General features: G+C 44.0%; 1 protein-coding gene across 1 annotated transcript in view; it reads left to right on the forward strand.

Annotated features, from left to right (window-relative positions):
* The window catches only part of LOC132783090 (hepatocyte nuclear factor 4-beta-like), a 35,970-nt gene that overhangs the window by 10,002 nt on the left and 4,012 nt on the right, over positions 1-21,956 (forward strand). Inside the window, exons 2-7 of the mRNA XM_060788161.2 lie at positions 2,934-3,105; positions 6,911-7,005; positions 12,784-12,890; positions 17,700-17,855; positions 18,101-18,188; positions 19,348-19,500. Coding sequence (XP_060644144.2) covers positions 2,934-3,105; positions 6,911-7,005; positions 12,784-12,890; positions 17,700-17,855; positions 18,101-18,188; positions 19,348-19,500 — 771 coding nt within the window. The remainder of the gene's footprint in view (positions 1-2,933; positions 3,106-6,910; positions 7,006-12,783; positions 12,891-17,699; positions 17,856-18,100; positions 18,189-19,347; positions 19,501-21,956) is intronic.

Here is a 21,956-nt window from a genome sequence, read left to right on the forward strand (position 1 = left end):
AGGTATCAAACAGGGATGCGTTATTGCCCTTGTTCTCCATCTTCATCACTATGATACTTCATTTTGTTGATGGGAAGCTTCCCACCAGAGTGGAAATAATCTATTGGACAGATGGCAAACTATTTAACATCAACAGACTGAAAGCCAAAACTAAGTTCACAACAACATCTGTTGTAGAACTTCAGTATGCTGATGATAACATAGTCTGTGCACATTTAAAAGAAGATCTACAAGCCACTCTAAACTCCTTTGCAGAAGTATACAAGAAGTTTGGTCTCTCATTGAACACTGAAAAAACCAACGTACTCTTCCAGCAGTCACCAGCCAATCCCTCTGCAATGCCAGAAATACAGCTTAATGGTGGAACATTAGAAAATGTTGACCATTTCTGCTCCCTTGGCAGCCACCTCTCCACAAAAATCAACATTGACAGTGAAATACAATACTGCCTGAGCTCTGCGAGTGCAGCTTTTTTCCAAATGAAGCAGAGAATGTTTGAGGATCGGGACATCTGTAGGGAGACCAAGGGGCTTGTTGATAAAGCTATTGTACTCCCAACCCTGTTATATGCCTGCAAAATGTGGACTGTCTACAGACGTCACACTTCACTCCTGGAACAATTCTATCAGTGTTGCCTCCAAAAAATCCTGTAAATCTCTTGGGAAGACAGGCAGACAAATCTCAGCATGCTGGAAGGAGCAAAGACCACCAGCATTGTGCAGGTTCTTACCTACAAAGCCCTGAATGGTTTGGGACCTGCCTACCTGCGTGACCGTATTTCTGTGTATGAACCCACGCAATTTCTTCGATAAGCTGGAGACGCCCTGCTCTCGCTCCCGCCCCCTTCTCAGGCGCGATTGGTGGGGATGAGGGAAAGGGCCTTCTCTGTGGTGGCCCCCCAACTCTGGAACTCACTCCCCAAGGATATCAAACAACCCCCCACATTGGCAGTCTTTAGGAGGAGCCTGAAAACATGGCTGTTCCAGTGTGCTTTCCCTGAATAAAGGAAGCAATGCCCTGCTCTGATCAATTCTCTGCAAAATGTCCTCAGAAGCACTTTAACTACCGGTTGGGTTGGTCTCCCTACATTATCTTTTAAAACCCTCCTGGTTAGATACATCCTACCTCTGTTCACGCCCAGCGTTTATTTATTTATTTTTAATTTATTACATCTGGCCTGGCCATAAGGTTTTAAACTCTCTGTGTTATTGTTTATATGTAAGTTATTATTAATTGTACTGTTTTCTTTGCTTGCTGCTTTTTTGTTTACTGATGTGTTGTTGGGCTTGGTCTCATGTAAGCCGCCCCGAGTCCTCTTGGGGAGATGGAGGTGGGGCATAAATAAAGTATTATTATTATTATTATTATTATTATTATTATTACTCCCAGAGAACTGGGAAGCCCTGGCCTTTGAGTGCTCTAACTGGAGATCAGCTGTGACCAGCAGTGCTGCATGATTCGAAGAGGCACAAATAGAGGGCAAAAGGGAGAAACGTGCCAAAAGGAAGGCGTGCCAAGCCAACCCTGACTGGGACCACCTTCCACCTGGAAACCAATGTCCTCACTGAGGAAGAACATGCGGATCGAGAATAGGGCTCTACAGTCACCTACAGACCCACCGCCAAGACTATAATCCTTGGGCTACGAGGGATGACCCAAGTAAAAATAAATTGTAACTGTCATTATTATTATTATTATTATTATTATTATTATTATTATTACTCCATCAATTCTTCTAGACTGAATGCCACGTTGTCCAAATGTCCAAAGATCATCATCTCCCAAAGCAGTTATTCTATTCCCAACTCAAGAACAGGAATCATAATGTGGGTGGACAGGAAAAGAGATTGAAAGATGGGCTTAATCACAAAGAATTGGGAAGCCTTGGCCTTTGAGTGCACTAACTGGAGATCAGCTGTGACTAGCAGTGCTGCAGAATTCGAAGAGGCACAAATAGAGGGCAAAAGGGAGAAACGTGCCAAGAGGAAGCCGTGTCAAGCCAACCCTAACCGGGACTACCTTCCACCTGGAAACCAATATCCTCACTGAGGAAGAACATGCGGATCAAGAATAGGGCTCTACAGTCACCTACAGACCCACCACCAAGACTATAATCCTTGGGCTATGAGGGATGACCCAAGTAAAAATAAATTGTAACTGTCAATGTGGATGTGTTCCTTGCAGCCAAGAGGCCTTGCAAACATTGGACCGAGAGGCTCTCTTTCAACGCCAGAAAAGTCTCACCACAAACACATCTTAGAGATATTCCTTTTCAAAATTCAAGACCCACTCCTAAAAACTCCAGAAAAAAAATCCATTTTCAACAACGGCTTTGCTGAAAGGCATTTGGAATGCAACTCCCATGAGAAATGATGGGAAGAGTTGGGTTTGATGAGCCAGAAGTGGAAAAAATGGGGAAGGAGGAAGCAGAATTGGGACATATTAATTATTTGGATGACAACTTCCAGAATCGCCTAGCGATCCTGGATGCATCTGCACTGTTGAATTAATGCAGTTTGGCCCCACTTGAACCGCCATGACTCAATGTTATGGAATCGTGGACGTTGTAGTTTAGCGAGGCAATAGCACTCCCGGGATTCCATAGCACTGAGTCATGGCAACTCAAGTGGTGTAGATTGCATTAATTCTATAGTGTAGACCAGGCATGAGCAAACTTGGGTCCTCCAGGTGTTTTGGACTTCAACTCCCACAATTCCTAACAGCCGGTAGGCTGTTAGGAATTGTGGGAGTTGAAGTCCAAAACACCTGGAGGGCCCAAGTTTACTCATGCCTGGTGTAGATGCATCCCTTGATTATCCATTCTAATCTCTGATTCTGATCTCTTACGCTGATGCCTGTCACATTGGTTCCCTTCCCTTTTTATGGCATGTTTACAATTTCCCTTTATTGATTGCCAAACGTTGGCTTTACAGATGCCGTTGTTTCGGAGCCAGGCAATGCCAGCTTGATGGTGAATGGTGTTAACTCATTGTGCTCCATTTGCGGAGACCGAGCGACAGGGAAACATTATGGGGCCTCCAGTTGCGATGGCTGCAAGGGGTTTTTCAGAAGGAGCGTCCGCAAGAACCACATCTATTCGTGCAGGTAAGACAAAAGTTTTGGAAATTTTAAAATCGCAGCCAGCAATCCCACACCTCGACATTAAACTAAATTAGATGTAGAAATAATCACAGAGAAGCATAAAAGGCCACAGGCAAAGAGGAAACTGGGCCCTGGTTGTGCAGTGGCTAAAGCCTTGTGCTGCTGAACTGCTGACCTCAATGTTGGCAGTTCAAATCTGCGGGATGGGGTGAGCTCCCGCTGTTAGTCCTAGCTCCTACCAACCTAGCAGTTCAAAAACATGCCAATCTGAGTAGATAAATAGGTACTACTTTGGTGGGAAAAGGCCTAAGACACTCCAAGCAGTCATGGTGGTCACCAGGAGGTGACAACACAGCAAGGCCGTAGCCAGAAAAAAAATTCGGGAGGGGTTGAAATTTTCGTGGGGAGGAGGGGGTTTGAAAATTTCGCAGGGGGGTGGTGGTTGAAACCTGCCTCCTAGCTCACGCTGAAGCAAAGAGCACAGCAGGGGGCAGAGCAGCCTTCAATAGCCTGCAGCTCCACCCCTATCAACCACCTCCACCAAGTCTGGCCTCCTTAATGAGAGCATTCAACACATCCCCCCAACTTGGTTGCTTCGCTACATCGGCTATTGCTGCAAGTAATGACAGTGTGAATAAATTGTCAATATTTGCTTGAGTGCTTGCAGTTCTGGAGGGACTCTTAATTTTTTGCATCTCATAGACAGCATGGGGATTTGGTTAACCAGTTAAGATTCATGAGTAAACCAGTTTTTTTAAAAATCTGAAACATTTTTTTGGGGGGGGGGGTTGAACCCCTAAAAAAACCCCTTGCTACAGGCCTGCCACACAGATTCCTTGGCTTGGAAATGGAGAATTGCACCTCCCCCAGAGCCAGAAATGAACACCGCCTCCAAAGCCGGAAATGAAAGGAGAAGCCTCTGCCTTTGTTTGAGTTTGTGTCTAATTGTATTGTAACAAGGCATTGAATGTTTGCCGGTTTCTGTTTACATTGTAATCTGTTCTGAGCCCCCCCCCCCCCCGCCAAGGGGAATCAGAGTGGATTACAGCATACACAGATAGGCAAACACTCAGTGTCTTGTTAGAATACAATTAGACACACAAACACAAACAAAGGGGTGGCGGCGGCTTTCACACAATTAAAACTTGTGTGCCAGTTGTGTGCTGTACCTTGGGAAATCAGACTTGGCCACAGTGGTCCACACTCTCATTACATCCAGGAGAAACTTCTGCAATGTGCTCTACGTGGGACTGCCTTAAAAACTGTTTGGAAGCTTCAAATAGTCCAACAAGAGGCATCCAGGCAGGCCTGTAGCCAGGATTTTTATTCGGGGGGTGGTGGCTGAGTTTGATTCGAGGGGGTGGGGTGGGCTGAGGATCTACCATAGCAAACCTTTTGTATCCTTATCCCAATACCTTTCCGGATTCTCCCCTATGAACCATCAAGGTTGCTAAGATCTTCTGCAGGGGCCCTGCTCTCGGTCCCACCACCCTCGCAATCACTTCTGGTGGGGACAAAGGACAGGGCCTTCTCGGTGGTGGCCCCTCGGATCTGGAACTCTCTCCCATTGGAGATTAGAACTGCCCCTTCCCTCCTGACCTTTAGAAAGTTGGTGAAAACCTGGCTCTGGAACCTGGCATTTGATGAGTGAGTCAATAACCCTTGATCACACGGATGGATGGTGATGGATTGTGATTTTATTCGGACGACTTGGCCTTATGTAATTATATGATTGTATTTTAATGTGTTTTATATTAGAGTTTTATAGGATGTGATGTTTTTAACTATTGTGTATGAACTCTGTTGTAAACCGGCCTGAGTCCCTCGTCGGAGGTGAGAAGACCGGTATATAAAAGTTCTAAATAAATAAATACCCCCATGCATATGGGATATATTGAGCAGATCATTGTAATGAATTTGCTGATCTCTGCAAGATTTTTGGTGTATAGCTCTATGTTCCCATGTGGCAGATAGGGAAGATTTAGTACATCTAGGATAGCAACAGCGAAGACAAGATCATTTGCATATGGGAAGCCGATTGGTCCTATGCAGATTAGTGTAGGCCCAGGAGTTGAGAAGAGCAGAGCTGAACATTCTAAAGGGGCAGAGTTAAGTTTTAAAAAAAGGGCAGTTAGAGTTAGAGAGTCAAAAGCGTTAGTTAGGAATGGCTGCTTGTGAAGTGAGTTAGGAATAGCTGTTTGTGAAGTTAGTTAGGAATCTGTGTGTGAAAAGAAGTAGTTAAGAATCCCTGTCTGAGAGAGACAGACAGTGGGGAATCTCTGTTTGATAGAAGAGTTATTGATATTGAGTGTAGCTCAAGTTACAATATAATTCTGTCAAGAGTTTAAAGGAAAAGTAACTAAGTTAATGATATTGAAAGTAAGCCTTAAGAACGTGACAAGATACTAATGTATCCCCAAGTGTTGGAACTTAAAGTTATAAATAAACGTTGTTAACTTGTTGCAAATGAGAGCCTCAAGCCTATGATTCAAAGCCAAAAAGTTTTTATAACTCACACGATAGAGCCTGTAATTCCTCCTCTCTTTACAAAATGGTGGCAGCGGTGGGATAGAAAAGAAAGGTTTCCCCTGCCACACGACGGCGCCTGTAATTATCCTCTCTTTACATGAATAATGTAAAGAGAGGATATGAATAAACATAACAGTTTAAATAATGTTCCAGTAAGGCCTTCTCATGGACCACCCTGATAATTGGGGGGGGGGGGGATGAACTCCCTAAAGCCCCCTCCCCCCCCCCCACCTACATGCCTGCAACCAGGTTAATAACTGGGATGACGTACAGGAAACACACAAGTCCCATGTTGTATCAGCTCCACTGGCTGCCTGTTTGCTACTGGGCACAATTCAAAGTGCTGACTTTGGCCTATAAAGCCCTAAATGGCCCCAGCCCAGTTTACTTGTCCGAACGCATCTCCCTTTACGGACCACTGCAAAGACTAACATCTCCTGGGGAGGCCCTTCTCTCCATCCCACCACTGTCACAGGCGTGTTTGGCAGGGACGAGAGGGGGGGGGGCTTCTCGGTGATTGCCCCCTGGCTATGGAACTCCCCTCCCACCAGTCCTTCAGAAGGACAGGTGGGACCAAGCCTTTGGGACAGTGCAATGAAGCAATAATAGGGAATCTACTCCACTGACCAGAGCCAGCATAGTGTCTTGAGATAGTTTTAAACAACTGATTGTAAAGTAGATATAACTGATTTTAGTGTTTATGTATATGTATATTTATTTTATGTCCCAGCCTTGAATGTTCGCCACTTATATGTTGTGCTCCACCTTGAGTCCCTTCAGGGTGAGAAGGGCAGAATAGAAATGTTTCTGATAAATAAATAAATAAATAAATAAATAAATATGTATGAGGGAGGAACTGGTCTCAGCCAGAAGTCAGATAAGCAGATGTTCAGAGACTGTTGTTTTTGCCTAGGAGTTCCTGTCTGTAGCTTGCTGTGAATAGATGTGTGTAGATGTAGTTAAACTTAGTTTTCTGTTATAACTGAAAGTCTGCAGAGTCCTGATTTCTGAACACAGTGTCTGCTGATCTAGCAATCCTTCCTCTGGCAAGTGTCAATACTATGACATGAAAGACCTATGGTCTAAGCATTAAATAAACTATCACTTACCTACAGTCTTTGTCAGAGAAGGCTTAGGGCCTTGTACAAATACAACTCACAGGACTCCATAGCATTGAGCTGTGGCAGTTAAGGTGGGATCAAACTGCATTAACTCTGCAGTGTAGACACACCTCTATAGTGAACTCTTTTCCACTTATGTTTCTCTCGTTTTTCTCCAGGTTCAGCCGGCAGTGCGTCATAGACAAAGACAAAAGGAACCAATGTCGCTACTGCCGGTTGAAGAAATGCTTCCGGGCAGGCATGAAGAAAGAAGGTAAGGGCCCCAAATTGTATGTGTCTACACTGGAGAATGAATGTGGTTTGACCCCACTTTAACTGCCATGCCTCCATGCTATGGAATCTTTGGAGTTGTAGTTTGGTGAGTCACCAGCCGTCTCTGGCAGAGAAGGTTTATCAGGGCCCCTTCTACACTGCCATATCACATCTAGATTATTATATGCCTCGAACTGGATTATATGGCAGTCTAGACTGGATGATCTGATTAGATAATCTGGATTATATGGCAGTGTAGAAGGGACCCTTGTAAATCCACAGCTCCAAGGATTCCTTGGCATGGAGCCATGGCAGTTCAAGTGGTGTCAAACGGCATTCATTCTACAGTGTAGATGCACTCCTTGTCCAGAGTCCTGTCTGTATTGTTATAATAGTCGGTTTGGGTTTGAACGCCAGGCATTGATGCCGGCTGAGCCTTTGTGACTCATGCGGATGGAGTTCCACATCAGCACATTCCTCTCCGGCACAGTTTTATGATGGCGAGGCTGAATCACCGGCAATGTTGGCTGAGAAGGACAGTTCTTCTTGAAATACATGTAGGATGTGCAGAGTCCCCCCTCGGGGGGGGGGGGGGTGTTGAGAAGGGTGGGGTACAAATATTTGAAATAAATAACTAATAAATAAGATGGTGCCATCTCAACACCACTGTCTTCTTGGGGTGCATCTACACTGCAGAAGGAATGCAGCTTGCCACCACTTTCATTGCCAGGACTCAATGCAATAGGAGGTGATCTAGTTTGCATCTATATTGTGGAATGAATGTAGTTTGATACCACATTAACTGCCATGGCTCAGGGCTATGGAAATATGGGAGTTGTAGTTTGGCGAGGCACCAGCCCTTTTTGGCACAAAAAGTCCTTGCAGAACTACAACTCTCACCATTCCAAAGCATTGTACCATTGCAGTTCAAGTAGTGTCAAACTGCATTAGTCCTTATGCAACTACAACTCTCACAATGCCATAGCATCGAACCATTGCAGTTCAAGTAGTGTCAAACTGCATTAGTCCTTATGCAACTACAACTCTCACAATGCCATAGCATTGAACCATTGCAGTTCAAGTAGTGTCAAACTGCATTAGTCCTTATGCAACTACAACTCTCACAATGCCATAACATTGAACCATTGCAGTTCAAGTAGTGTCAAACTACATTAGTCCTTATGAAACTACAACTCTCACGATGCCATAGCACTGAACCATTGCAGTTCAAGCAGTTTCAAACTGCATTAGTCCTTATGCAACTACAACTCTCATAATTCCATAGCATCGAACCACTGCAGTTCAAGTAGTGTCAAACTGCATTAGTCCTTATGCAACTACAACTCTCACAATGCCATAGCATCGAACCATTGTAGGTCAAGTAGTGTCAAACTGCATTAGTCCTTATGTAACTACAACTCTCACAATGCCATAGCATTGAACCATTTCAGTTCAAATAGTGTCAAGCTGCCTTAGTCCTTATGCAACTATAACTCTCACAATGCCATAGCACTGAACCATTGCAGCTCAAACAGTGTCAAACTGCTTTAGTCCTTATGCAACTACAACTCTCACAATGCCATAGCATTGAACCATTGCAGTTCAAGTAGTGTCAAGCTGCATTAGTCCTTATGCAGCTATAACTCTCACAATGCCATAGCACTGAACCATTGCAGTTCAAGTAGTGTCAAACTGCATTAATTCTACAGTGTGGATGCACCCTTCGTATTAAATTTCCACCTGGGTTGGCTGCCTCAGAAAGGAGATGTTTGCTCTTCGTCAATCAAAATAGACCAGAAAAAGGACTATTGCTGGCACATCGGCCCTTTTGTCTGGGTTCTGAGTCAGCATCAACTTAGGTCAAGGTCCTTCTATGTACCACCTCCCACCATCCTGCCCACACCATGAAGCAATGTGTAAACTGTAATTTCCTCCAAGCGTTTTACAACCGGCAACACAAGTCCAATGAGAAGCCTCAATGGGTCCTTTCACCATCCTCTGAAACCACATCAACATTGAGTTTTGAGTTCCTCCTTAAAAATAGCATCTACACTGTAGAACGAATGCAATCTGGTTCAAGACTATGGAACCCTGGGATCTGTAGCACTCTTGCTTTACCAGGACCAGAAACAAATTGCAATACATTCATTATCTAATGATCACTTACTTTTAAGAGAAGGTAAAATATTAACTATACTTGGCTAAGTCAAGGTCTTTCCAGCCTGGAGCCTCTTGCGATAAAGCCCAAAGCATCTTGAGAACATCGCGAGTTATCAGTGCAAAAGGAAATGTGCTGAAATACGTGCCATAAAAACCACGCTGAAGATGAATGCAACCTTTTTGCTCTCAAAGGGGTGTGTTCCTAATGGCAGCACAAAGGAAATCCACTATCTTTATATCTTGAATTTATATGATCGGGTGTTGCATTCATGTGTTTTTAGAACAACGGGGAGGCAACAAAGAATAGGCAAGTGAAGCCGATAGGAGCTTTAGGAGGGTCTTCCCCAGGAGGAGGGACCCTAAGACCCCACCAAAGAGGATTCGCTACTTTGGCGAGCCAGAGAAGCCTGATTTCAGCAATTTTATTTAGATTAAAAATTCAGAATGAAGCTCACCAAAGTTGAAGAAAAGGCACCGAGGTGGTTTTATTAGCGATTCAGCTGAAAAGGATGCGATGTAGCAATCATTCGCCTACAAGGCATACCAGTACAGAGATCAGAGGCATTTTAATAGGAATTTTCAGGTTTGAAAGTTCAAAACTCCCGCCCTCAGGCCCTCCTCCCGGCTCGTAGATGATTGGCTGATGCGATTCCAGCTGAGAGGAGGCGCAGCCGCCCGCCCTGCGTCAAGGCCAATCGCGGAGCTCTTCCGCTGCGCGGGAGCCAATGGGAAGACTCCCCCCATCTCAGCGCCCTGGCGAATCAGAAGAAGGGAGGCAGGACGGAATGGGAACAATGGGCTGGTGAAGGGATCAATGGGTTTGATGCCCAGGGGCCCGAAATCCAGTCTATGACAGATGCCCAGTCTATTGTCTTTGAGTGGATTTGTGATGAGCCTTGATCACCTTATCCGAGTCTTCCTGTCGCAATCAAATAAGGCACAAAGAAGAGGCTTGGGAGGAATGTCTAGTTTGAATGAATTAAACAAAATTGGGAAGGCGACCTCCTGAGGGTCGTCTCGCTCCTATTGTGAAATGACCCAAAAAGTTGGCAAAAGGAAATTCCAGTCGGATGGATCCACTTTGAAACCAAATAAGAATTCCAAGTCTTATTGTTCATGTCGGAGTTCCTATGATATGGGTTTCCTTTGTGGTCGTTGATTGTCCTTCCAACAACTGGCTACCTCCTTGATGGGCCCCCCTCACGAGGAAGGGATGAGGGGTTGGGTGCCAAAAAGGAAAATACATGGGAAAATATAGGAATCCAGAAGAAATTCATACCAAACCTCCCTTCCCTCCCTCCACCCGCCAGAGAAATTGATTAAAATATTATTTTTATTAAAGCATAAGTCCATAGTTCATATTGGGGAAGTTCAGACATGAAAATGAGTTCCTTTCAGCCAAAAAGAAATTGAGGAAAATCCAAAAAGTCATCGAAAGGTGCTTGATTATCTTCACTGAGCCAAAGAATGGATTTCTGCAATGCCAGGATCGAGTTGGTCTTTGGTCCTTGGGAAACTATAACTCCTTCCAAGGACTTGGGGCCCCAAAGTCGGGCTCTTTCCTGAAAACCTCATGGGGTCCTTGTTGTTGCTAGTGTATTGGCAAATTGACCAAAACCTAAGCCCTTTGTGCAGTCTGGTACCCTTGCCCTTTGCAGAAGTATAAGTTACCATCCCTTTTTTTTTTTGGGGGGGGGGGGGGCATGCTCGACTTCAGAAGGATGACTTGTCACGATAGTCATTCCCATTCACTGGTTTTAGGGGCACAGGACCAGAGAAACAATGAAAATAAAGGAATTGCTATTTTTCATGTATCTAGGAATGTTTAGGATCTCTAGCATGATTCTATGAGCAACTTCCATAGGAAAGCTACCAAGAATCAGATAGAAAGACCTAGAGATCATAGAGTCATTAAGTTGGAAGAGACCTCGTGGGCCATCCAGTCCAACCCCCTGCCAAGAAGCAGGAAAATCACATCGCTCTCTCTAGAGATCTCCAGGTCCTCCACAGCTGCACTTTTTGCAGTGTTGTATAGAAGTGGAGAGAATGCCAGTAAAGGTCAAAAATCTATTGGTGTTGCTACAATAATGGGCTTAGAATCATAGAATCAAAGAGTTGGAAGAGACCTCATGGGCCATCCAGTCCAACCCCCTGCCAAGAAGCAGGAATACTGCATTCAAATCACCCCTGACAGATGGCCATCCAGCCTCTGTTTAAAAGCTTCCAAAGAAGGAGCCTCCACCACACTCCGGGGCAGAGAGTTCCACTGCTGAATGGCTCTCACAGTCAGGAAGTTCTTCCTCATGTTCAGATGGAACATGAGGAAGCCGCTCCTCATAGGGCTTGTTCTCCAGACCCTTGATCATTTTATACTTATCCCACAAATGGTCACAGATGTATAGTTCTGCATCCAACTCTGGAACTCATTGCCCGGTGAGATTAGGAAGGCCCCCACCTTAGAAATTTTCAAGAGGGATCTCAAAACCTAGTTTTTCCGGTGCGCTTTTGGAGAGTAGCCATATTATCATACACAGTTGCTCCCCCTCAATGGTTTTTGTCCCCAGAGTATATTTCCCCACCTGTATGAAGGCCTATATTTATGACCCTGTTCCTTTATGAGTTTCTCCCTCACAAACAATCTGCTCCATCCCTATCTCATTCTGATTTAGTATTTTTAGTATCTTAGTTTTTATCTTGCACATGTGGCCCGCTCATTGTTATTTTATTTTATTTAATTGTGTATGACTTTGCTTTATTGTTTTTGTACTCATATGTTGTATGTATTTTACTGTGTTGTTATTGTTTTTGGATTTACTTTATTGTAATATGTTGTTGGGCTTGGCCTCATGTAAGCCACCCCGAGTCCCCATTGGGGAGATGGTGGTGGGGTATTAAATAAAGATGATGATGATGATGATGATTATTATTATTATTATTATTATGTTGAGATTAATTTCACAGTTCAGCAGCAAATCAGTTGCATAACTTCAGCGCTTTCCAGTAGCTTCTTCCTGCACAGTATTTTCAGTCAACTGCTCCCACAAACTGCAGTCACTCTGGAACTCTTCACAGGCACTTGAGCACATGCCTGGCCATTGTTAGTTTTACTATTGTTTTCCTCTCCAATCTAGATGACACTACAAACGTACCACAGCACACGGTTATATCTTGTCTTAGCAGACAGGTTCCTTTAATAAATTACATAGAGCCTTCGGCAAACAGCATCACAGCACAAGGAGAGAAATATACACTATACACGACTTCCTTATATACAATTATATACAATTACACAAAGCAACCTCTGATTGGTTCCCAACTCATTAACTTAACTCAGACCCAGGATTACATCATTCACAATCACCTGGACTAGGTCAGAACACATTCCCCAAATGAAGTTCTATGTACAGTTAAGGCATGACTCAGCATTTCAAATAGAAGCCTATTAGCAGTGCATGACTCAGCTATATTACATTATAATACATTGTAAAGCCTGACATATTATTATGGTGATATCCAGGACAGGGAATGGGTTGGGCTTGTGTAGCATGGTTCCACTGGTAGATAGGACATGAACCCAAGGCAACATGTGGTCCATTCTTCCCTTTGTGTCCCTTGTAAGCTGTGCAGAATGAGCGCGACAGGATTAGCATCCGGAGAAGCAGCTACGAAGACAACGGGGCCCTCTCCATCACCATCCTGACCCAAGCGGAAGCGATGGCACAGCAGGTAGGAAAGGAGAATGCCAGAAGTTCAACTGAAGCCTTGCGGTCATTTAGGGCTTGCTCCCAAGAATGCTAGAGAACCAGTATAGCATAGCAATTTGAGGCTGTTGGAAATCCACGTTGTGTTTTGTAACTTCTGATGGAAGCACACCATAGCATTGCCTGGGGGACCTAGAAATTAACTCTTGGGGATGGCATATTTTCTCTGGTACGGGTGAGTGAAACCACAGGCACCGGCCCCGCGGGCATGGGGTCATATTATAATGAACATTCCTCAAACTCCAGCATTTTTCCCATTTATGTTGAGCAATACTTGGTTCTACTTTTGGTTTGCAAGAGCAGAAATGTTGCAGTCTATTGCCACCTGCTGGAACATGGGATTATTTCCCATTCAGCACCTTAAATATAAGCTACATCATTGTGTGTATATATGATATATGACACCAAGAGCATATTTATGAGAGTGACAGAGGGGTTGGCAATATCTGAATGTTGTTGAATTCAAACTCCATCCAACAACTTTGGGAATGCTATACTGTTCTCCCTATGGTATGCATGGGCAAACTTCAGCCCTTCAGGTGTTTTGGACTGTAACTTCTGTAATTCCTAACATCAACTCCACTGGACTGGCCATGTTGTCTGGATGCCCGACCACCGTCTCCCAAAGCAGTTGTTCTATTCCGAACTCAAGAACGGAAAACAGAATGTTGGTGGGCAGGAAAAGAGATTTAAAGATGGGCTCGAAGCCAACCTTAAAAACTGTGGCATATATACTGAGAACTGGGAAGCCCTGGCCCTTGAGCGCTCCAGTTGGTGGGTCAGCTGTGACCAGCAGTGCTGCAGAATTTGAAGAGGCATGAATGGAGGATGAAAGAAACGTGCCAAGAGGAAGGCGTGTCAAGTCAACCCCGACCGGGACCGCCTTCCACCTGGAAACCGATGCCCTCACTGCGGGAGAAGATGCAGATGAAGAATAGGGCTCTACAGTCACCTACGGACCCACCCCCAGGATACTACTCTTGAAGAACCATCATCCTCAGACTATGAGGGATTGCCTAAGTAAGTAAGTAATTCCTAACAGCTTATCAAAAGACAATTATGCTGGGGAAAATGGAAGGAAAAAGGAAGAGGGGCCGACCAAGGGCAAGATGGATGGATGGATGGAATCCTTGAAGTGACTGGATTGTTCTTAAAGGAGCTGGGGGTGGTGACGGCTGACAGGAATCTCTGGTGTGGGCTGGTCCATGAGGTCACGAAGAGTCGGAAACAACTGAATGAACGAAGAACAACAACAACAACAACCGGCTGTTAGGAATTGTGGGAGTTGAAGTCCAAAACACCTGGATGACCCAAGTTGGCCCATGCCTGTCTGATGGAGTACTTATCGCTATTTACTCAGAATTAATGGTGGAAAGAAAATAAAATGGGAGATACCCTATATTGCGGTGGAAGACAATTTTGCTGGGGGAAATGGAAGGAAAAGGAAGAGGGGCCGACCAAGGGCAAGATGGATAGATGGTATCCTTGAAGTGACTGGCTTGACCTTGAAGGAGCTGGGGGTGGTGACGGCCGACAGGGAGCTCTGGCATGGGCTGGGCCATGTGGTCATGAAGAGTCGGAAGCGACTGAACGAGTGAACAACAACAACAACCCTAAATTGCAGTGGAAGAGAGCTGAGTAGTTAAAGTTGCTGTACTTCTTACTGTTTAAGTATGGCTTGTGCTATAACTCCCATTATTTGGATCCAGCATGACTTTGGAGGGCATCAGCTTGAGGAAGGTTGACTTAATGTTCATCAAGCTGAGTTTGAATGATGGCCATCTAATGAATGAGAGACCTCCAAGTTATCCTTATCACCAGTTTCCCTGCTCAGGTCTTGCATACTCGGGGCAGCCATGGCTTCAATGACATGGTCCACCATCTACAGTCCTCCTCTTTTCCTGCTATCTTCTGTTGTAGCTCAGCCTTGATTGTGTCTGATGTAAATAACATTGAAGGATTTTCTGGGCCTGTGCCTGATGTCAATGGGGATGAGGATTTTTCTAGGCCTGAGTCAAGCCCAGGCCTTGCTGAGAAGTCCGAGGTGTCTCATGAATGGAGTGTTTCTCCTGTATATTCACAAGGTCACATTCCTGGGAGAGGCCCATAGCAGTCTTTCTCTGAGAAACTGTCTTTTGAGGATCTTTTGTCAGGTGCAGAATTCAATGAGTGTAAAAGTAGAAAGCAAGTCTTTTGTAAACTAAGACAGAATTCACAGGATCGGCAAAGGTCAAGCCGTCCACTGGAAAAGAAAGATAAGAAATCCTTATCTGGTTGTAAGGGTAAGCAGAATGCTCTCTTTTTGGTTCTTGGGTCAGGAAAAGCTTCATATTCAGATTATAAACAGCTCCCTTGAGCAAGGAGTTTTTCCAGAGGGTTTAAAAGAGGCGGTGGTCTCTCCCCTGCTGAAGAAACCAGACTTAGATTGTTCAGTTCCCTCCAGTTACCGCCCAGTTTCGAATCTCTTGTTTCTGGGCAAGGTGATTGAGAGGGCAGCAGCGGAGTAGTTGCAGGAATTCCTAGATGACACAGCCGGACAGAGTCTGTGCTGGTCTCCATCACAGATCACCTTCAATGCCAGCTTGACCAGGGCGGGTCAGCGCTGCTTGTGTTATTGGATCTCACAGCAGCATTTAACACAGTCGACCACAATCTTTTGACCCACCACCTTGCTGCTATTGGAGTCAGGGGGACAGCTTTAAACTGGCTGTCCTCCTTTCTTCACAACCGTGGACAGCGAGTGGAGAGGGGAGGCCTGGTCTCTGAGAGGTCCCCTCTGTCTTGTGGGGTTCCTCAGGGGGCCATTCTCTCCCCTCTGTTATTTAACATCTATATGCAACCACTTGCTCAGCTGGTTCGAGGTTTTGGGCTTGAGTTTTATCAGTACGCCGATGACACTCAGCTGGTGCTGAAGATGGAAGGCCGACCGGACTTTGTACCCGCTTGTTTCCATCAGTGCCTCGAGGCCGTTACTGGATGGCTGCATGCCAGAAGGTTGAGGGTGAATCCAGCAAAGATGGAGATCCTATGGCTGGGTCAACCAGGCAGTGGGGACATCCAGCTACCTACCCTGGATGGCGAGGCGCACGCCCGTCATCATTGGTAGAGAGTCTGGGAGTCCTTTTGGACCCTCTGCTGACGATGGAGGCCCAGGTCTCCGCTGTTAGAAGAACCACCTTTTTTCATCTGCGGCAGGCTAGACGGCTGGCCCCCTACCTGTCCAGGAACGACCTAGCTACGGTGATCCAGTCCACTGTCATCTCAAGACTGGACTACTGTAACGCCCTCTACATTGGACTTCCTCTGTCGGTGATCCGGAAGCTCAAGTTGGTACAAAATGCAGCTGCTCGGCTTCTTGCAGGAATTCCGATGAGATGCCACATAACACCAATCTTACTACAGCTGCATTGGTTACCAATTGAGCACCGGATCACTTTCAAAGTGATGGTACTCACCTTTAAGGCCTTGCATGGTCTGGGGCCGATGTATCTGAGGGACCGCCTCACCCTCTACCAACCCCAGAGATCCCTCCGTTCTGAGGACCAAGATCTATTGGAAATCCCCAGTGTCAAGACCTTGCGTCTAACAGCAACCAGACGCAGAGCCTTCACAGCAGTGGCACCATCACTCTGGAATACTCTGCCACCTGAAGTTCGTGCCCTGCGGGACTTACCAGCTTTCCGCAGGGCATGTAAGACATATCTGTTTCGACAGGCTTTTAATGTTTGATATTGTTCTTTTTAAATTGTTTTAAAATTGCTTTTAAATTTTGTTAGATTTTAGCTATTCTTGTAAGCCGCTCCGAGCCCCAGGTGAGTGGCGGCATATAAGTTCAAATAATAAATAAATAAATAAATATATTGAGACAAAGGAAAGGTTTTAGCCCAGTCTCAGCATTGGAACTTCATGGCAGTCTTGTTTCCAAGTGGATTGCTGGTTTCATGTTTTGCCAGGATCCCGTTTCATGTATTGAATTCTCATGCTATCTTGTTCTCTGGATTTTGCATCCTTGGATCTTGTATTTTTGGACTATACTGTTTTGGACTTTACTGTTTTTACCATTTTTATTCCTTTGCTTACATATATTCTTCAATAAACTGCTTGCTGATTTAACTATACTGGTGCAGTGTTTAAGGACAGAGGCGTTTCTGCTCTGGGATGCAACATCTTTCACCTTGGGTTGTTGTAGGTTTTTCCGGGCTATATGGCCATGTTCTGGAGGCAATTTTTCTCCTGACGTTTCGCCTGCATCTGTGGCAAGCATCCTCAGAGGTAGTGAGGTCTGTTGGAACTAGGAAAAATGGGTTTATATATCTGTGGAATGACCAGGGTGAGACGAAGGACTTTTGTTTGCTGGGGCTAGCTGTGAATGTTTCAGCAGATCTCCTTGATTTGCATTCAATGGCTTGGAAGCGCCTGGGGGGAATCTTTTGTTGAGGGTGATTTCATGTGCCTGTTTGTTTCCCCTCTGTTGTTTTGCTGCTGTAATTTTTGAGTTTTTTAAATACTGGTAGCCAGATTTTGTTCATTTTCATGGTTTCTTCCTTTCTGTTGAAATTGTCCACATGCTTGTGGATTTCAGTGGCTTCTCTGTGTAGTCTGACATGGTAGTTGTGAGAGTGGTCCAGCACTTCTGTGTTCTCTTTCACCTTTCCAAACATGACTGTATTTTCTACTGAACAATGATATGGCCAATGTATGACAGCTTCAGTTGGGTCATCTTGGCTTGTTGGGAGCATTCAAAAATACTCAGTGTTGTAATTTTCTCTTATAGTACTCAGCTCTCCGTCCTGTACACAGTGCTGACATTGCCATGAAGAAGATTGCCACAATCAATGATGTGTGTGAGTCAATGAAGCAGCAGCTCTTGATTCTCGTTGAGTGGGCCAAATATATCCCAGCATTCTGTGAGCTTCCCTTGGATGACCAGGTGAGAAGAAAATCAACTTGCATTTGCAGAACTTGCTTTCCATTCAAGTGGTGTAAACTTTTCACTGAGAATGAATTCTTAAAGTGGATTCACCACTCAGGGACACACAAATGACAATCCACCACTGCTGTGACTCAGCTCTTGCCCTTAGATTGCTACCAACCAATGCTCAACCCTTTTATCCCAATATCAACCTCCTCTTGAAATAGCACATTATTATTTTTCTTCTCTCTTGGAATTCGCAGGTTGCCTTGCTGAGAGCCCACGCAGGAGAGCATTTACTGCTGGGAGTTGCAAAGCGATCCATACCATACACAGATTTTCTATTATTAGGTAAGAACAACCAATTTCAATTTGGTCACCAAGAACCCTACATTTTATCCGCACATTCATATGATATTATGTTTCTCATCCCTACTGCTGTTGGAGAAGAAAAAGGCAGGAAAGATCCAAAGAACAGCATTATCCAACCTGTTTGATGGCCATCTACTCACTCTGACCCAAATATTTTCCCTATGAGTTCTTCTTGCACACTGTTTCTCAACCTTTGACCCTTTAGATGTTTTGGATATCACTACCCCAGATCTCAGTTTATTATCCAAGATGGCTGTAGTTTCTGGGAGATGTGTCACTTTGCCAGGGCTCTGCCTTATTCAGGTAGAGATGAACCAAACAAAAACCCAGTTTGTATAAAACTATTTAATTAAATCAGCACTTACTTTCCGGCTGTTTTAATAGTCCAAAATATAAAACATAAAGATAGAACTCAGCCACAGAACAAACAAAACTGATAGCAAAAGCTACACCATAGTCAAAGGGTCCAGTCCAGTGGTCAAATGTAGAGAGTTCATTGAGCGAAGTGCAGGGATCAAGAGTCTATATCGTAGTCAAAAGCCAGTCCAAAGATTCAAGGTTCCAGGGTTCCAAGGGTTCAGAAGACAGATCAGGATACCGAAGATCTACAAACCTGGGGAAAAACCAGCAGCATCCACCACCAAGATAACACAAATACTTTTCTCCCAAAGATCAGTTCTAAGGCTCGCTCTTTATATCCAGAAACACCCAGCTGCAACCCATCTCTTACATACCTCCTTTCACCCATGAACTCTTACTTACAGATTACTCAACACTTTAGAACTGATTCTTACATTAACCCTCCCATCACCAACCACCATCAACTGCAGAACATAATACATGACAAGATGAAGCTCAAAACATCTGGAGAACCAAAGCTTGAGAATCATTGCTGTGCTCTAGTGCCATGTTCTACCAGATATGTCTTGGAAGTCTATAAAGCAGTGGTTCTCAACCTGGGGTCCCCAGATGTTTTTGGCCTACAACTCCCAGAAATCCCAGCCAGTTTACCAGCTGTTAGGATTTCTGGGAGTTGAAGGCCAAAAACATCTGGGGACCCCAGGTTGAGAACCACTGGTATAAAGAGACCATCTATTATGTCCTCTCTCTTCCTCCTCCTCTTTTTTTGTTGTTGCAGGAAATGACTTTATTATCCCAATGCAGTGCCCAGAATTAGAAATTGCCCGTGTAGCTACCAGGATCTTGGACGAACTGGTGAAACCTCTCCGAGAAATCCAGATCGACGAGAACGAATATGCTTGCCTCAAAGCCATTGTCTTCTTTGACCCAGGTAGTGCTCTCTGGAAGAGTATATTGGCAAGAAGTTTCCATCAAATATATTAAGGATGTTAAAGGAGCGTGTCAACTGATGACTACTACAAGCAATAGTCTAAGCCAGAGGTTGATAAAATAAAAATTAATAGGACTCTAATGTAGCATCCAAGTGTGGGAACAGTGAGGTCCTGCTTATGGTAGCAAATACCACTTCAAGGAATTTCTAGATCTTCTAGAACAGTGGTTCTCAACCTGTGGGTCCCCAGGTGTTTTGGCCTACAACTCCCAAAAATTCCAGCTGTTATGATTTCTGGGAGTTTGCTTCTCTAATAATCCTAATGGAAATGTTTCTGGTTTCAATGCTATTTTGTGTATGTATGTATGTATGTATGTATGTATGTGTGTGTGTGTGTGTATATGTATGTGTGTGTGTGTATATATATATATATGTGTGTGTGCGCGTGTGTATGTATATATGTGTGTATATATGTATATGTATGTGTGTGTATATGTATGTATATATATAATAGTTTCCCTTTCATTATGAATTTTTATCCAGAAATCTTTAGTCTTTGGGCAGGTCTACCACATGTGTTAAAAAGTTCCTTTCTTCTGTTTACATTTCCAACATAAGTCTGAACTTTTATATGCCTTCACAAGTTTTTCTGGAGTTATGCACCATCTATACATCACTTTGTAAAAGTTGTCTTTTACATTTCTTTGTATGTTAAAACTTAAGAGACGGATGCTAACTGATGGGTGAGTTGTATTGTTGAAGGCTTTCATGGCTGGAATCACTGGGTTGTTGTAGGTTTTTCGAGCTATATGGCCATGCTCTAGAAGCATTCTCTCCTGACGTTTCACCTGCATCTATGGCAAGCATCCTCAGAAGTTGTGAGGTCTGACCTCACAACCTCTGAGGATGCTTGCCATAGATGCAGGCAAAACGTTAGGAGAGAATGCTTCTAGAACATGGCCATATAGCCCGAAAAACCTACAACAACTCAGTGATGGGTGAGTTGATAAGAAACTATAACAGAAAAAAAACGCACAATATTAATGATATAGAAATTAGAGAAGTGTACACACACACACACACACATGAATGTATTTATGTATGGAGAGAGAGAGAGACTGATATAAAACAGTGGTTCCCAACCTGTGGTCTGTGGACAACCAGCGGTCTACAAGACATAAAATATAGTCTGCGGCCTTACTGTTACTACACCGTTGCAAGAGTGACTTGTCTTGCGAAACCCTCTTATAGTGCCGAGGCTTATTAAATATGGTTTTCTGTGGGTGAGTAGACGGCAACTACAGGATGGCATATGTTCTGTATCAGAAACTATAGCTGATGTAGTCTATCCAATGCAATTTTCTCAATCAGCACTCCAAATAACCAAACCGAAATGAAAGTTGACCAAAATCTGATTTGTAACTTTTTTGGTACTAATATTGGAGAATGGTCCCTGGTCAAAAAAAGGTTGGGAACCACTGATATAAAAGAAGGCTAGAAGATGGACCAAGCTAACGAGTATTTATACACAATAACAAACTAAATTGTCACTAAGAGATATAAATGAAATGTTATTTTTAAAAGTAAGGGAAAATAAAAAATGTAATGTATAAATAAAGTGACAAAATAACTAGAAGAAATACTAATGGTCTAGGCCCAGAGGAGAAGATAGAAGCAAAAGATGGGACAATAGAAGAAGAAAGAAGATCAACGAGAAAGACAAATGAAATCAAAAAAGACATTGCTTTTAAAAATAGAAATAGGTATAATAATACCATCCCTTTCTTCATTCTTGGATGTGCATTAGACTTATGGATAGACCTAACTTACTAACAAAACTCCATCATCAACTTTCAACATCTTTATTAATGACTTAGATGAAAGGTTAGAAGGCAGGATCATCATGTTTGCAGACGACACCAAATTGGGAGGGATAGCCAATGCTCCAGAGGACAGGAGCAGGATTCAAAACGATCTTGACAGATTAGAGAGATGATTGGCCAAAACTAGCAAAATGAAGTTCAACAGTGACAAATGCAAGATACTCCACTATGGCAGGAAAAACGAAATGCAAAGATACAGAATGGGGGACAATGCCTGGCTCGAGAGCAGTACGAGTGAAAAAGATCTTGGAGTCCTCGTAGGCAACAAGTTAAACATGAGCCAACAATGTGATGTGGCGGCAAAAAAAGCCAATGGGATTTTGGCCTGCATCAATAGGAGCATAGTGTCTAGATCTAGGGAAGTAATGCTACCCCTCTATTCTGTTTTGGTTAGACCACATCTGGAATATTGTGTCCAATTCTGGGCACCACAATTCAAAGAGATATTGAGAAGCTGGACTGTGTCCAGAGGAGAGCGACTAAAATGATAAAAGGTCTGGAGAACAAGCCCTATGAGGAGCGGCTTAAGGAGCTGGGCATGTTTAGCCTGAAGAAGAGAAGGCTGAGAGGAGA

Source organism: Anolis sagrei, chromosome 8, assembly GCF_037176765.1.
Source record: "Anolis sagrei isolate rAnoSag1 chromosome 8, rAnoSag1.mat, whole genome shotgun sequence".
Lineage (NCBI taxonomy): Eukaryota > Metazoa > Chordata > Lepidosauria > Squamata > Dactyloidae > Anolis > Anolis sagrei.